Source organism: Cherax quadricarinatus, chromosome 64 (assembly GCF_038502225.1).
Source record: "Cherax quadricarinatus isolate ZL_2023a chromosome 64, ASM3850222v1, whole genome shotgun sequence".
Lineage (NCBI taxonomy): Eukaryota > Metazoa > Arthropoda > Malacostraca > Decapoda > Parastacidae > Cherax > Cherax quadricarinatus.
Genome location: NC_091355.1, coordinates 10,972,025 through 10,988,025, shown reverse-complemented (window position 1 = coordinate 10,988,025; position 16,001 = coordinate 10,972,025). Strand labels below are relative to the sequence as shown.

Sequence of the window (16,001 nt, the reverse complement as noted above, 5' to 3'; positions counted from 1 at the left end):
AAGTAACTACTTTCATACATTCCCTTCTTTGATACGTTTTTTGACTCCACTTCAGCACCACTCACCTTTTTTCCCTCATCAATTCTATGATATATCATGTAAATATATGGATACCAAGGAAATTACTCACTCAAGAAAACACCTTGGTTAATAGATCACAGAAGGGGTGAGGCTTGAACCCCTGGCAGGCAAATCCTTAAATTCACAATCCAGTGTGCTAACCATCATGAGTTCGAGTCCCATGCACTCTGTGATTTGTTTGGAATTATATTACTACGATTTTGTGAGTCAACTTGGTTAATGTTTTCAAAAGTTTTAAAAAGTAATAAAAATTTATTAAATTTATAATCTGAAGCTTTCTCTAGTATATTAAATTAAAATTGGTGAAATTTGACACATTAGGCAGAGTGAATATTATGCCTAGAATATTGAGCAAAGAAATTAGATATGGGTGTATGAAAGTATCATTGAAAAAGTGGAGGAGGGGTTATTGAGATACTTTGGCCATTAAGAAAGAGTGGAGCATGATAGGGTGACCAGGAGGGTATATGGATTCTGGGTGCATTCAGGAAGTGATAAAGGGAGGGTGAGAAGAGCTTTTGAGTAATATTGTAGGCACTTGAGCATTTAATAGGTATATGTGAGCAATTTAGAGTTAGTGGAGACCAAATTTTGGACTTGATGTGCTGTTGGAGTAAGAGCAAGAGAACATTTATGAAGAGATTAAGGGGAATCCTATTAACCTCACTTGATTTCTAGAAGTGGGTGTTAAGTACAGTTCCTGCACCCTGAAGAAAGGGATAGGGATATTGCAGTTTGTTGCTCTAAGTTGATATCTACACATTTCTGACAAGACAGCTTTTGAATGAGTAATGATAAATGTGTTTTCCCATTTTGGGATCTCTCTCCTGGTGGCACACGTATTTGGCAGATGTAAAAAAAAAATTACTTCTTAGGTGTAGGCTTTTAAAATCCAAACCAACATTATTGAAATGCAGAAGTTTTTGGAACTGTCCAGGTTTGTGACACATGATTTTTTAATAATTTATAGATGGATATTTACCCAACACCAGGGGCTTTCTTTTACCTTTTGTGTCTGTGTGTATGAGTGTCAATTATTATAGAGCTGTTTCAGCAGTTGTTGCAGCTTCCTCTTGGTTACAGTTCATTTTTAATGTAAGTAAAGCCTTTTTATTGTAATTATTCTTTCAGGGTATGAGCAATATTTATGTAGTAATCATTAAAAATTTTGTTCTGTATGTCATTTTTTTTGTTATGTATTATCAGTGTGTGATTACCTACTTGTGGTTACATGAGCAGTGCTAAACTTATGGTGTCCCATCTTCAGTATTCAGTCTATTGTACAGTTTTCAGCGGCTGTAATATTTGCTTCCTCATTTATGATTATTCATGTGAGCCTACTTATAATATAGGCAATATTTATTTTCCAAGTGGACCCGAGATTTTCTTCATAAGCCTCACAACTATTTTGGTATGATATAAACTTGCTGGAACAATGCCTGTGACTTATTAAAGGTACCTTAGCCAGGAACAAGGTGGGATTCACTTAGTCAGATCATTACTAGTGGGATCCAGTAGTGCAGAACGTGACAAGCTACACTCACATCATCCTCACCACACTTAGCTCCCATTACACCATAATACTTACTGTTCTGCTGTAGATATGTTTGTAGAATTTGGTGTTTGTTTTAGAAATTATTGGGTTATCTTCAGATGACTACTTGGAAGTGCAGTATACTGTATAATAGGTATGTAATTTATGAAAGTTACAGAAGTCTAAAGAAATATTGGCTTTTCAGTTCTATGCATTTTTTATTATTGTACTGTAGAAACAGTGGCACCTTCTCTGTTGTGATCTAATTTTAGGAAAATACCCGGGACAGAAAGGTATCAGAAATACAGGTAAATTTAACTCATGATTTGTATCTAATTGATATATTTATTTGTAAAGGTATACTAATTTTTCTCCTTAATTTTCTTTCAACAGCAACATATTAAAAATCTTTCTTTCAACAAACCGGTCGTATCCCACCGAGGCGGAGTGGCCCAAAAGGAAAAACGAAAGTTTCTCCTTTTACATTTAGTAATATATACAGAAGAATGGGTTACTAGCCCCTTCCCCCCAGCATTTTAGTCGCCTCTTGCGACATGCATGGCTTACAGAGGAAGAATTCTGTTCCACTTCCCCATGGAGATAAGAGGAAATAAACAAGAAGAAGAACTAGAAAGAAAATAGCAGAAAACCCAGAGGGGTGTATGTATATATATGCTTGTACATGTATGTGTAGTGTGACCTAAGTGTAAGTAGAAGTAGCAAGACGTACCTGAAATCTTGCATGTTTATGAGACAGTAAAAAAGGACACCAGCAATCCTACCATCATGTAAAACAATTACAGGTTTCGTTTTACACTCACTTGGCAGGATGGTAGTAACTCCCTGGGCGGTTGTTGTCTACCAACCTACTGCCTAAAATATTAAAAATATTCTTGTATATTCTTGGCAGTTGCGGCAGCATGGCGTGAACCTCTACCAGGATGGGTTGACAACCTCAATGGACCCACAGGATTGATTGTAGGAGCCGGTAAGGGCATGCTCCGTACCCTTCACTGTCGAGGAGAGCTGGTGGCTGACCTCATCCCTGTTGATATACCAATCAACCTGCTTATAGTTACAGCCTGGCACACAGCCACTCACAGGTACAATATACAGAAATATAACTTACAGCTTCTGCATGAAAATTATACTTAAAACAAGAAAATACTCTTCACAGGTAATGCACAAAAATCCAACACACATACAGTAGTATGCGAAAATATTTTTGACGTAATTCATAATTAAATTAATTGGCACAGGGATGTGGCAACCATGTGGCTTTATTTTTTTAATCTATATGTTTTTTAATCTTTATATTTTTTCAAGGTTGGAGCAAGAAGTAATTTTTTTTTTTTCAACAAGTTGGCCGTCTCCCACCGAGGCAGGGTGTCTACATAAAATACCCAATCTAATCATACAGGATGGTTTTCCTGTTACTTAATGATGATGATGATGATGATATCTTTGTAGCTACACGAGCAGAGCTGAGCTCGTGGTGTCCCATCTTAAGTATTTAGTGTATTAGAAACAATATACAATGGACCCCCGACATTCGATATTAATCCGTTCCTGAAAGCTCATCGAATGTTGAAAATATCGAAAGTCGAATTAATTTTCCCCATAAGAAATACGTAATGGATATCAAATTAATCCGTGCAAGACACCCAAAAGTATGAAAAAAAAAAAAATTTACCACATGAAATATTAAGTTTAATGCAATAGAATAATTACAGTAACAACAATAACAATAGATTAATAACAATAGAATAATTGACACTTACTTTTAATGAAGATCTGGTGATGATTGATGGGATGGGAGGAGGGGAGAGTGTGGATGGTGTTAGTGTTTAGAAGGGGAATCCCCTTCCATTAGGACTTGAGGTATCAAGTCTTTTTTCTTGAAGGGTTGGCATTAGAAGCTTTCTTGGGGCCCATGGTTACTTATTTTGCAGAAACAAGCACCAAAAACAGTGATAATATGGATAATATGGAATGTACCGAATGTATCCTTAGATGTGCGCACACTGGCTGGCTTGTAAACACTGGCACACACGGGGCAGTTCAGGCCACATGTGGACACGTCTCGTACAAATCGTATCGAATAGCGGGTTTTCGATCGAATGTCGAGGCAAAATTTTTTGCTTTAAAATGCATCGATTGTCAGATTTATCGAATGTCGATGCTATCGAATGTCGGGGGTCCACTGTAGTTTCCAATGGTCACAGCACATACTACCTCCTCTTATGAACCATTACATTGTTCTGGCACTGTAGGAGGTACAGTGCTTGCACTCTGAAGGAGGGGTGGGTAGGCTTCAGCTCAGTGGGTCATTTGAACTATGATGTCAACACAGTTCTGGAAAGAGTGATTGAATGAATGATGATGAATGTGTTTCCTCTTATAGGGTCACATTGGCATGGTGGAAGAATACTGGTGTGTTAAAATAATTATGCATGTACCCGTGTTCAATTTTTTTTTTTTTTTACCTCAGTGGTCACCTCCCACCAAGGCAGGGGTTGCTGAAAGAAGAAAACATGTGCACTAGAAATTTGCCAACATCACAACAGTCCTACACCTTCAGAGTTCAGGCATTACCCTTCCTGCCACCAGGACTAAAGTCTGCCTAACTGGTTTCCCTGAATCCCTCCATCAATGTTACCATGTACACACTCCAACAGCATGTCCATTAAAAACTACCTATCTCTCTTCACTTCTCACACAAGCCTGCTGGATGCTCAAGCTCCTAAACTTCAAGCATATCTTACTTCCCCCTCCCTCTTCATCATCCTATTCCTCTCCTTCCTCTCCACAGTCCCAAACCACTCCTCAGCCCTCTAAATTATGCCCTTGGTGACTCCTACTTTTAATTTTTGTACTTCAAATTCTCTGCATGATGTTCATACCACACATTACTTTCAAACTTAGCATCTATCTATAGCCTCCTCACTACAGCATTTGAAACCCATGCCTCTCACCTATATTAAAGTGTATCACTATACCCTGGTACATACCCTTTCTTTGCCTTCATGAATAAACTTTTCTTTCCACAGATATTTTAACACCACCAACTTTTTTCCCCTGTATCTATTGTATGATTCACCTCTTCTCTCATAGACCCATTTTCTGACATGTCCAACCCCAGATATCTAAATACATTCATTTACTCCATGTTCCCTCTCCCCAATCTGATATTCATTCTATCATTACCTAGACTTTTTGTTACCTTTATCACCGTGCTCTGTTCTATGTTCACTTTTAATTTCTTTCTTTTACATACCTTCCAAAATTTGCCTTTTTTTTTCTTGGGGTGACTTACCTTATGCAGGAATGGACAAAACAGTCTTACTACTTGTTGATGATTCTGTGGGTTATCATCACTGCAGCATGTTTGTGGGCCAGTTCTGGTTAATAACCTGATCAGTCAGGCTACTGGTGCTAGAAACACATTCTACAACTCGGGCGTGACAACCTGCTGGTTAGGAATTGCGTGACAGAATGTGTCAGATTCCCTGTCTGTAATTAACAAGTTGGGGTTTTTGTTAATTTAAAAATGTGCTACAATTTTTTTTTGTTTTTCCACCAGCCCAGGATTGAACCAAAATCCTTCAGTTGTGAGTTGAAGACACTACCATTGAGCTATAAGCCATGTAGTGTTTATTATGATTTTACTGTGGAGATAGATCTCACCCTAACTTCCTCCTCCCTTAGTTTATACACCTTCACCTCTCTCTTACTGCTGCCATTTTCCTTTTGTCCCATCTACCTCTTACTCTAACTGTAGCTACAACTAGATAGTGACCTGATATATCCATTGCTCCTCTATAAACATGTACATCCTCAAGCCTACCCATCAACCTTTTATCCACCAATACATAAACTAACAAACTACTTTCATTGCATGCTATATCATATCTTGTATACTTACTTATCCTCTTTTTTATAAAATATGTATTACTTATTACCAAACCTCTTTCTACACATAGTTCAAGTAAAGGCTTCCCATTTTCATTTACCCCTGGCATCCCAAATTTACCTACTACTGCCTTTACAACATTTTTACCCACTTTAGCATTGAGATCCCCAACCACAAGTACTGTCTCACTGGGTTCAAAACTCCCCATGCACTCAATATTTCCCAAACTCTCTCTCTCCTGTACACTTCTCTCTTCTCCAGGTGCATAAACACTTACTGTAACCCACTTTTCACATCAAACCCTTATTTAACTCCACATAATCCTTGAATTTATACATTATATTCCCTCTTTTCCTGCCATAACTTATCCTTCAACTTTATTGCTACTCCTTCCTTAGCTCTGACTCTATTAGAAACCCCTGACCTAATCCCATTTATTTCTCCCCACTGAAACTCTCCTACCCCCTTCAGCTTTGTTTCACTTTGAGCCAGGACATCCAGCTTCTTTTCATTCATAACATCCAAAGTCATCTCTTTCTTATCATTCACACTACAACCACGCACATGTGATAAATGAATTGTAGACAAAAACCAGGGTCAGTACAGGTTAAAAGAATTGTTCAGCATAATTAATTATTGTTAAGATAACATTAAGGAAAGGAGGTGTTTTCTAATAGTAGCTTTGATTAGGGCACTTCAGCCCAACACCTTTACAAGAGTGTGTTCGTCTACAACCTTAAATTTGTGCTAAAACTCTGGCTCGCTGGTCTTGGGAGTCTATCATTGCTACAGTGAGTTTTTCCATTACCTTCAGTGTGTATTGATATGTAAATGTCATAACTCCTCAGTCCACTGGCTTTATCAAAGATAATATTTTGGTTGTAAAAGTATAATTTTCACATTTGGGTCTGCAGACTGCAAAATTTGGGAATGAATAAGAATTATCAAGAGAGTAGCGAACCTTGATTGCAAGTTTCTTTCTGATGACATACATCATTGTAGGACTAAATTAATACTAGAAGCATTCGCCTAACAGGGCCTCAGTCATCCATGCTGTCTTTTTACATCACCAAATGACAGGCAAATAGACCTTGTTGTGATGTAAACCATAGGGATTCTCTGCCCTACAAATCATGCTTTGCAGAGCAGCAAGATCAAGCTATCCTTATCTGACTTGAAACCCAGGTTCAGATGTTTGCTTGCTAATGTAAATTCTTAATGGCATGTGCTTTCAATATAGCCCTGTCTCTTCAGCTTTTAACACTTGGTCAGGACTGTATTCTCAGAAATAATCTTCCACAAAGTCAGTAGGGTGACTTAGTATGGCAGTGTGATCAGCTGATGAACTCTCGTCACAAAGTTTTATGATGTGTCTTTGATTATTCTTTTTAAAGCATCCAGCACTAACATACACTGTTGTGAAGGCTCTTCTTCCTTCTCAGTTTTATAGGAGGATTGGGTTTTGCCATATTACCTAAGCACCAAACAGGGCCTCTTTCCTTTTCTCCTCAATCCACACATTCAGTAACATTCTTGTCTTAATTTGGCTATATTGACCTCTTTGATACTACTATCACATCACACTCTTCACTACTTGTCTCTAATTGTTCGGATGGTGGATTCTTTTGAACCAAAAGTGAGGAAGTCTGCATCACACATGCACCACCTCAAAGCATATCTAAAATTAATATTTTCTTTAATGCCATCAGAGATTCACACTTATTCTTCTTAGTATCTCAAGCATCACTAGTATTTTTGTTTTATGGTTAATATCCAGGGACTAATTGAGGGGATGAAAGCCATAAGTGGTATGTGTGGCATTGTAGGGAAGGAGCTGTGCCTCTCCATGCACTTGACCCTGGGGCCCAACTTGGGTCGGAGGGGGGGAAAAAATTTCCACAGTGTAGACCACCTAGATTTTGGTCATGACCTGATATTACAGTACTCTGATTCTTTCACATTCGACAGCACATATTATAGTTTTTAGTGTGCTATAAAAGTTTGGTTACCCATTTTCAGTCCTGAATACATAAATTTGCACTAGAAGAGGCTTTACTGTATATTTTTTTGTGAATAAACATTTTTTAAACTCCTGTTATTTCTAAGGTAGTGCACAAAGAAACACATTCACTGTCACTCATTCCTTAGCATTCTTTCCAGAAGTGCATGGACACTCAGTTTAAATGACCCATCAAACTGCAGTGGGCCTGCAGAGGGATTGATTACCTCAAACTCCTGTTCTTCATTTTCCTGTGTGTGGACTGATGAAGCCACTGTTTGGCAAAACGTTTCCTCAATAAAGATTCCCAAGTGTTGCACATGTGTCTAATTTATCAACTTGTCGGTCTCCGAACCATTTATCTACAAACTGCAGTGTTTCCACCCGTCCTTCAGAATGCAGGCACTGTATTTACCACCTCCAGGACTCAAGGCTGACTAACCAGTTATCCTTAATCCATTCATAAATGTTACCTTGTTCGCATCAACAGCACAACAAATCCCAAAAATCATTTGCTTTTATTCATTTTGATCCAAAACACTCACACATGTGTATTGTATTCTCAGTATTGTTGTTAATGATAGTGAACATAGGTGAAGATCTTGGCAGACAGCATAGCTGCGTATACTCTGGAGATGATGTGTGGTACTCTGCTGTGGTGTACAAGAGGTTTTTCTTTTCATTGGAGTCACTCATTAAAACAGTGTCAATGGCTTTATTGTACCTGAACTGCCACATAATAAAAGCAAGGAGGTATAGATTTAAATCAAATATTTAAATATTAAAATAAATGCATGTGATTATGTACAGTACATTCCCAGCCAGGTTTTGGACTGCATACCTTCACTGAACATTTCTATAATGTACAAAAAATGCTCAGTATAATTTATAGGTTATATTTTTTTTTTTTTACCAGACAAAGTGAGCTGAGAGTGTATAACTGTGTTTCTGGCATGGAGCGACCCGTGCGGTGGGGAGAGATAAACAAACATGGAATATCAGCATTGCGGAGGAATGCCATGAATGATGTGGTCTGGTATCCAAACCTTCACTTCACTCACCATAAGACACTCAACACCATTGCCGTCCTTCTACAGCACTGGCTCCCTGCGTACCTCATGGATGCTGCAGCCAGACTAGTAGGGAAACGACCCATGTAAGTCCACTCTTACACAGCCACCAGTGCCACTTCTCATATTTTCACCGTGTGACTTGTTTGGTCCAAGTTGAACCAAAACATTGTCATGAGCTTCTCTCTCCTGTGTGTGGGTTGTTTGTGTACTGTGTATAAATTTGCTTCATAAAAACATTCTCTCGGACTTATTTTGCCCAATATATTCTAAACATTTTTTTTTTCTTTTTTATAATAATTATTACTTATGCCAGATCATCCACGTTATATGGTTGTCTAGACATGCAGACTGCTAGCAGCAGCAGGCTGGTTGTGTAGGTGATCAAAGAACTCAAACCTCAGACCAGGCTGTGAGGGTAGAAAAACTCTCAGAATCAGCCATAAGTATGTCTGTAGCTGTATTCTGCATTCTCTCTGTCGGACATGTTTGACCATTGCATTTTTTATTCATAGCTGATAGATTTACATTAATTATTTTGACAGGACCTGATATGTATTTAGTCATTAAAACAAATTTTGGCAGTCATTGCATATACGTACATATTTAAAAAAGTTGCAGTTTGGAGAGCCATTTGAATTGCTATTGAATGAATAATAGTGAATATTTCCATCTTTTGTCACCTTACCTTGGTAGGAGATGGCTGTTGAGGTAAAAAAAAATATTAGCCCTTTCAAGGTCTGTCCCGTAGATCTACGGCTTTACGTTTAGGGTCCAAACCATAGATCTATGCCATGAGCTCAGCTCACTCTGATAAACTGTGAGTGGTAAATTTGGGCCTAGATATGAGAGAATACATCTATGTGGTATGTGTACACCACATAAAACAAATCCTGCAGCACACTGTGTATAACGAGAGAAAAAACTGAGACCGTGATTTTCGATTAAAATAGCGACTTTGCAGTGTTTTTTCGTATGTTTTTATAGTTGTATTTGCGATTTCTTGGTCTCATTTGATAGAATGGAAGACATATTACAGAAATAGAGATGATTTTGATTGGTTTTAGCACTGGAAATGGCTTGAAACTGAGCTCTAGGTAGCGGAAATGTTAAATTTTTGCCGATGTTCGAGAGTAAACAAACGACCTCACACGTCTAATACACGCCAGCTGGTGGGTCTAATATACATTCACAAATGTGGTGATGATATTTATACAATTATTACAATATTGCATAACAGTAAATCTTCTATTTTTTGGTGTGAATAAAAATTCATTATGTGAATAAAAAATCAAAATGGAATTTATTTGTAAAACCTCAAAACATAACTAATGAACAGAGGAAATGTTAGTTTAGTGCCAGGAATACCTACATTGTTTGTTCTGGACTCTATTTTGAAATAGGAATATTTTGAACTTTGTGTTAAATTGGCCAAATTACCAATTTCCGATCACTTTATTTTGTGGTTGAAGCAGTTGACTTTACGATTTCTTGTGCTCAATCGATAGAATATAAGTGATACTAGTGAAATAGCTAAGAATTTGGTCAACTGGAATAATGTAATTGGCCTAAAATGGGAGTCAAAGTCGGCAAAATCGCTGATTCGTAAATATTGCTGACACATCAAAATTTGCGAGAGCATAATTTCGTCAATTTTCCATCAAATTTCGTACTTTTTGTTTTATTACCTTCACAAAGAGATTCTCTATCATTTCATAAGAAATTTTTTTTTTTTTTTTTTTTTTTTTTTTTTTTTTTTTTTTTTTTTTTTTTTTTTTTTTTTTTTTTTTTTTTTTTGAAAATTCTTGGACACTGGGGCACCACTTCAGATTTTGGCCTTGGACCCTGAAAGGGTTAAGAAGTTTGTGGAAAACAAATATTGAGAGGGAGGATTTTTTAAAATGTTTACTAATAGACCCCTGGCTGTCTTCAAGAGGGAGCTGGATAGGCACCTGACCAGCCAAGCTGTGGTTCATACATTGGATTGCATGTGGCCAGCAGTAGCAACCTAGCTGATCAGGCCCTGATCCACTGCAAGGTCTGGTTGTGGACCAGGCTGTGGGGGTGTTGACCCCTGGAACACTCTCCGGGTAGGCACTGATAATTAGGGTGGGACAATATCAAAATCTTCGCTGATACCAAAACTCGGTTTTAGGCCAATACTTTGACACATCCCTGGTGATTTTGTTTGTCGTTTTCCACTTACTGTGGCTGAAGCCCTCTAGCAGCCAGTCAAACTCTAGATCACCAACTGCCAGCCATTAACACTCATGTCAACACTTCTACTTGTCTCCTCCACTGTGTGGTGAGAACCTCTTCAGTTGACACCTAATTAACTCTGTTTCCTGCCATGTCTGAGCTGTTATGCAGGATATATGACAGAGCATCCTGCTCATCAAGAATTCCTGACAGTAACAGCTATTTGTTCTGTTTGACACACAATTTGTCACCGCTGAAAACCCTGTTCAGAGTGCCTATTGGTAGGCTGGGATCTTTTGTTAGTGGAGAAGGTTTCTTACAAGTGAATTATATGTGAAAAATCCTCTGTGGTTCACAGAGAGATGTTTAAGGATGACCTTCCATGGGTCAGGAGAGTACAGTGACCTCCTGTTCAGATTTTTGGTGCTTACCAAAGAGGAATAGGCCTTTATTTCATTCTCTGGCAATCTTGCTATCTCTGTAGAACTGACAGGATCTTGACTATCTCCAAACCTGAATCTGTGATATTATATACTGACTGAGTAGCAGGCAGCCAATAAATCTCATGGATTCTTTCAAGGCAATGCTTGATGTTTTGTGACTGACTACCTCAAATAATGTTTCTCCAAGGTTACTGGACTGATTACACTATCTTGACTTCACTACTACACCTGCCACCTCTATATTTGATTGAAGAGGCCTACTGTGTAGATGAATCATGTCTTACTCATCAGCAGTGTTTGATGCCTAGAGTGCCTTGATCATGCTGAGGATGACATGCATATTATAATAAAAATACAGGCTCCCACTACTACTATTAACTGGTGTGGGAGATTCATGAGTTCTTCCTGGTTATTACTACAGTTTGAGAAAATATCAACTTGCTCGGAACCTTAGCTCCTTCCTCTCCAATGTTTTGGAAGTTAAATGCCTGCTCCCTCTTTCTGAGTTATGCTAGCCATTCCTCAGGATGTGGATCCTCTACACCCAGGCCTGCCAGTTTTTTACATAAGGTGTGTCCTGTCTCTATGACCAATTCCCTTGTAGTCACTACTGTTTCATTAAAATGAAGAATCTGTTCTACAAATTAGTTTTGCAGGTGGAGTTATGAATGATTCTGTCCACTGCTTCCTCTATCTTGTACTGGTACCTGTGGTAACAATGTCTCTAAAGATCGTGGCTAAAGTGTAGGCAAATGTTCATGACTGTCTCTGCAAGTGACCACTTATTCATATTTGTTTATTTCAGCATACAGTAATTTCCAGTTGCAGTACTCTGGGATACGCATCTCATGTGGCCACAGGGCTTTGGCAGATGGTATAGGTAACATCTGCAATCCACAAATATCTAGTATCAGAATAATTACCTGGGGTGTTATCAAATCATGTCTTGCTAATTCTCTACATAGTGAAATCTTGTCTCAGTAAAAGCATTGTCTGCAATGTGTCTTTGTCTTATGTGTTGGCCATATGCTATTTCATACAGGTTACACATTACCAGTTCAGAATGGTGCGTGAGGCAGGTGCTGCTGCCAGCAGTGGTAATGCAACATGTTCACACTGTGACTTTGATAAAGGCCACTGTATGGGTGAAACCTCATCAGTAAATGATTGCATTGTACTGCATTTCTCTTCCCATGCTCACATTAAACTTTGACTATGACAAAATTTCTGTCTTCCACTTCATCACTTTAACCCTTTCACTGTTTCGGTCGTATATATATGTCTTACGAGCCAATGTGTTTTACCTATACAGTGGACCCCCGGTTAACAATATTTTTTCACTCCAGAAGTATGTTCAGGTGCCAGTACTGACCGAATTTGTTCCCATAAGGAATATTGTGAAGTAGATTAGTCCATTTCAGACCCCCAAACATACACGTACAAACGCACTTACATAAATACACTTACATAATTAGTCGCATTCGGAGGTAATCGTTATGCGGGGGTCCACTGTATATATGTACTCAAAAATTCTAGCGGCTTCAAATCAAGCGGGAGAAAACTGGTAGGCCCATATGTGAGAGAATGGGTCTGTGTGGTCAGTGTGCCCAGTATAAAAAAAAAAATCCTGCAGCACAGTGCATAATGAGAAAAAAAACTGACAGTGTTTTTGGATTAAAATGCCGACTTTGAGGTGTATTTTCGTATAGTATTTATGGTTATATTCTCGTTTTCTTGATCTCATTTGATGGAATGGAAAACATATTATAGAAAGAGATGATTTTTATTGGTTTCACTATGAAAAGGACCTTGAAATGCTACTGAAAGTAGTGAAATGTTCGATTTTTGCTGATGTTCAAGAGTAAACAAATGACATCATTGTCCAATAAATGTCCAACTAGCCATTCTAATATGCAGTCACGAATGGGATGACATTATTTATACAGTTATTACAATAATGCAGTAGTCTGCATAATAGTAAATCTTCTATTTTTTGTGTGAATAAAAATTCAAAATACAAAACAAGAGTAATGTAAGAGGGGCCTGGGGACATGACTGATTAACAGAGAAAATGTTATCTTAGTGCCAGGAATGTCTGCATTATTCATTCTGGATCCTATTTTGAAATTGGCATATTTTTTAATTTGCATGAAATTGGCCAAATTACCAAATTTCTGACCACTTTATTAGGTATTTGAAATCAGTAAATGGGCAGTTTCTTGTAAGCAAGCGATAGAACAAATGGAGTTCTAAAGAAATAGCTATGAGTTTGGTCGACCGGAACAATGGAATTGGCCAAAAATAGGGCTCAGTGAGTGAAATCGCCGATTCGTAAATATCGCCAAGATTGCTAGCTTTGTGAGAGCGTAATTCCTTAAGTTTTCCATCAAATTTCGTACCTTTGGTGTCATTAGCATTGGGAAAAGATTCTCTATCATTTCATAAGAAAATTTTTTTTTTTTTTTTTTTTTCAAATATTTTGCGACACAGACACTCTAGGATTGGAGGTTGCGACAGTCAAAGGGTTAACTCTGCCTCTTTTCCTGTTTTTCTCCATCTATTTTATTACTTAATTTCCCCTAAATATGTTGTTTATCTTTGTTCACATCTTGTATTTATAATATCTTAATTGCTCATCCTTTCTAAACTTTCAAGTGTTTAAAAAATCAGCTGTGTTCTTAAAATGTGTCTTGAAGAATTCTGAATGTTAGATTGCTTGTCACTTAATGAAATACTCTCTTCCTTTTTTAAGTCATCCAACCTTGGTGAAAGATGGCCAGTGTTAAAAAAAAAAATGAACACATAGCCTTTCCCACTGAGGTAGGGTGGCCCAAAAAGAAAGAAAAAACTTATATAATCATTCAACACATTCACCATCACTCATACATAGTCACTGTCTTTATGAGGGCGCTCAGATATGGCAGCTTAGATGTCCCTCCAAACTGCCAATATCCCAAACCCCTCCTTTCTTAGGAGGAAGTGTGGAGTTACTAAAAGTAGGAGGAAGTGTGGAGTTACTAAAAGTATTAGTCAGAGGACTGAAGAGGGATTGTTGAAGTGGTTTGGTCATTTAGAGAGAATGGATCAAAGTAGAATGACTTGGAGAGTGTATAAATCTGTTATGGAAGGTAGGAGGGGTAGGGGTCGTCATCAAAAAGGTTGGAGGGAGGGGATAAAGGAGGTTTTGTGGATGAGGGGCTTGGACTTTCAGCAAGCGTGTGTGAGCGTATTAGATAGGAGTGAATGGAGATGAATGTTTTTTGGGACCTGACGAGCTGTTGGAGTTTGAGCAGGGTAATATTTAGTGAAGGGATTTAGGGAAACCAGTTAGCCAGACTTGAGTCCTGGGAATGGGAAGTACAATGCCTGCACTTTAAAGGAGGGGTTTGAGATATTGACAGTTTGGAGGGACTTCTAAACTGTCGTATCTGAGGGCCTCTGCAAAGACAGTGATTATGTATGAATGAGGTGAAAGTATTGAATGGTAGTGAAAGTATTTTCTTTATGGGTCACCCTGCTTCAGTGGGAGACCTGGAGTTTACCTGGAGAAGGTTTCGGGGGTCAATGGCACCTTGGTTCGGTCTGAGACAGGCCTCATGGTGGATCAGGGTCTGATTAACCAGGCTGTCACTGCTGGCTGCATGCAAACTGATGTATGAACCACAGCCTGGTTGGTCAGGCACTGACTTTAGGTGCCTATCCAGTGCCTTCTTGAAGACAGCCAGGGGTCTATTGGTAATCTCCCTTATGTATGCTGGGAAGCAGTTGAACAGTCTTGAGCCCCAGACACTCATTGTGTTGTCTCTCGATGTACTCGTGGCACCCCTGCTTTTCATTGAGGGAATGTTGCATCTCCTGCCAAGTCTTTTGCTTTTATAGGGAGTGATCTTCGTGTGCAGGTTTCGTATCAATCCCTCCAGGACCTTCCGAGTGTATATTATCATGTACGTATTTTGTCTGCGTTCCAGAGAATACAGATCAAGGACCAACCATTCCCAGTAATTTAGGAGCCTTATTGTACTTATGTGTGCCGTGAAAGTTCTTTGTACGCTCTCCAGGTCTACAATGTTTCCAGCCTTGAAGGAGGCTGTTAGTGTACAGCAGTATTCCAGCCTAGTGAGAACAAGTGATTTGAAGAGGATCATCATAGGCATGGTGTGTCTAGTTTTGAAGGTTCTCATTATCCATCCTATCATTTTCCTGGCAGATGGGGTAGATACATTGTTGTGGTCTTTGAAGGCGAGATCCTCTGACATTATCACTCCCAGGTCCTTCGCATTTCTTTTTTGCTCTATTGTATGGTTAGAATTTGTCGTATACCATGATACATTTTTAATTTCCTAAAGTTTTCCATATCTGAGTAGTTGAAATTTCTCATCATTGAGCTTCATATTGTTTTTAATGGCCCATTTGAAGATTTGGTTGATGTCCGCTTAGTCTTGCGATGTCTTGGATGGAGGTCACTGTCATGGCAATCCAGGTGTCATCTGCAAAGGAAGACACAGAACTATGGCTTACCTCTCTCTCTGAAATGAGGATGAGGAATATAATGGGAGCGAGTACTGTGCCTTGTGGAACAGAGCTTTTCACCGCGATGGCCGACTTGTTAAAAAAAAAAAAAATACATAATAAGTTTAGTAGGTTGGTAGACAGCAGCTGCCCAGGGAGGAACTGCTGTACTGTGAAGTGGGTGTAAAATGGAAGCCTGTATTTGCTTTACACGATGGTAGGATTGCTGGTGTCTTTTTTCTGTCTCTTAAAC

The 16,001-nt window shown here is 38.6% G+C and overlaps 1 protein-coding gene across 1 annotated transcript in view; it reads left to right on the top strand.

Moving 5' to 3' along the window:
• LOC128700019 (uncharacterized) overlaps window positions 1-16,001 on the top strand; it is a 497,557-nt gene that overhangs the window by 138,497 nt on the left and 343,059 nt on the right. The window contains exons 7-8 of the mRNA XM_070098762.1: window positions 2,526-2,718; window positions 8,444-8,683. Coding sequence (XP_069954863.1) covers window positions 2,526-2,718; window positions 8,444-8,683 — 433 coding nt within the window. The remainder of the gene's footprint in view (window positions 1-2,525; window positions 2,719-8,443; window positions 8,684-16,001) is intronic.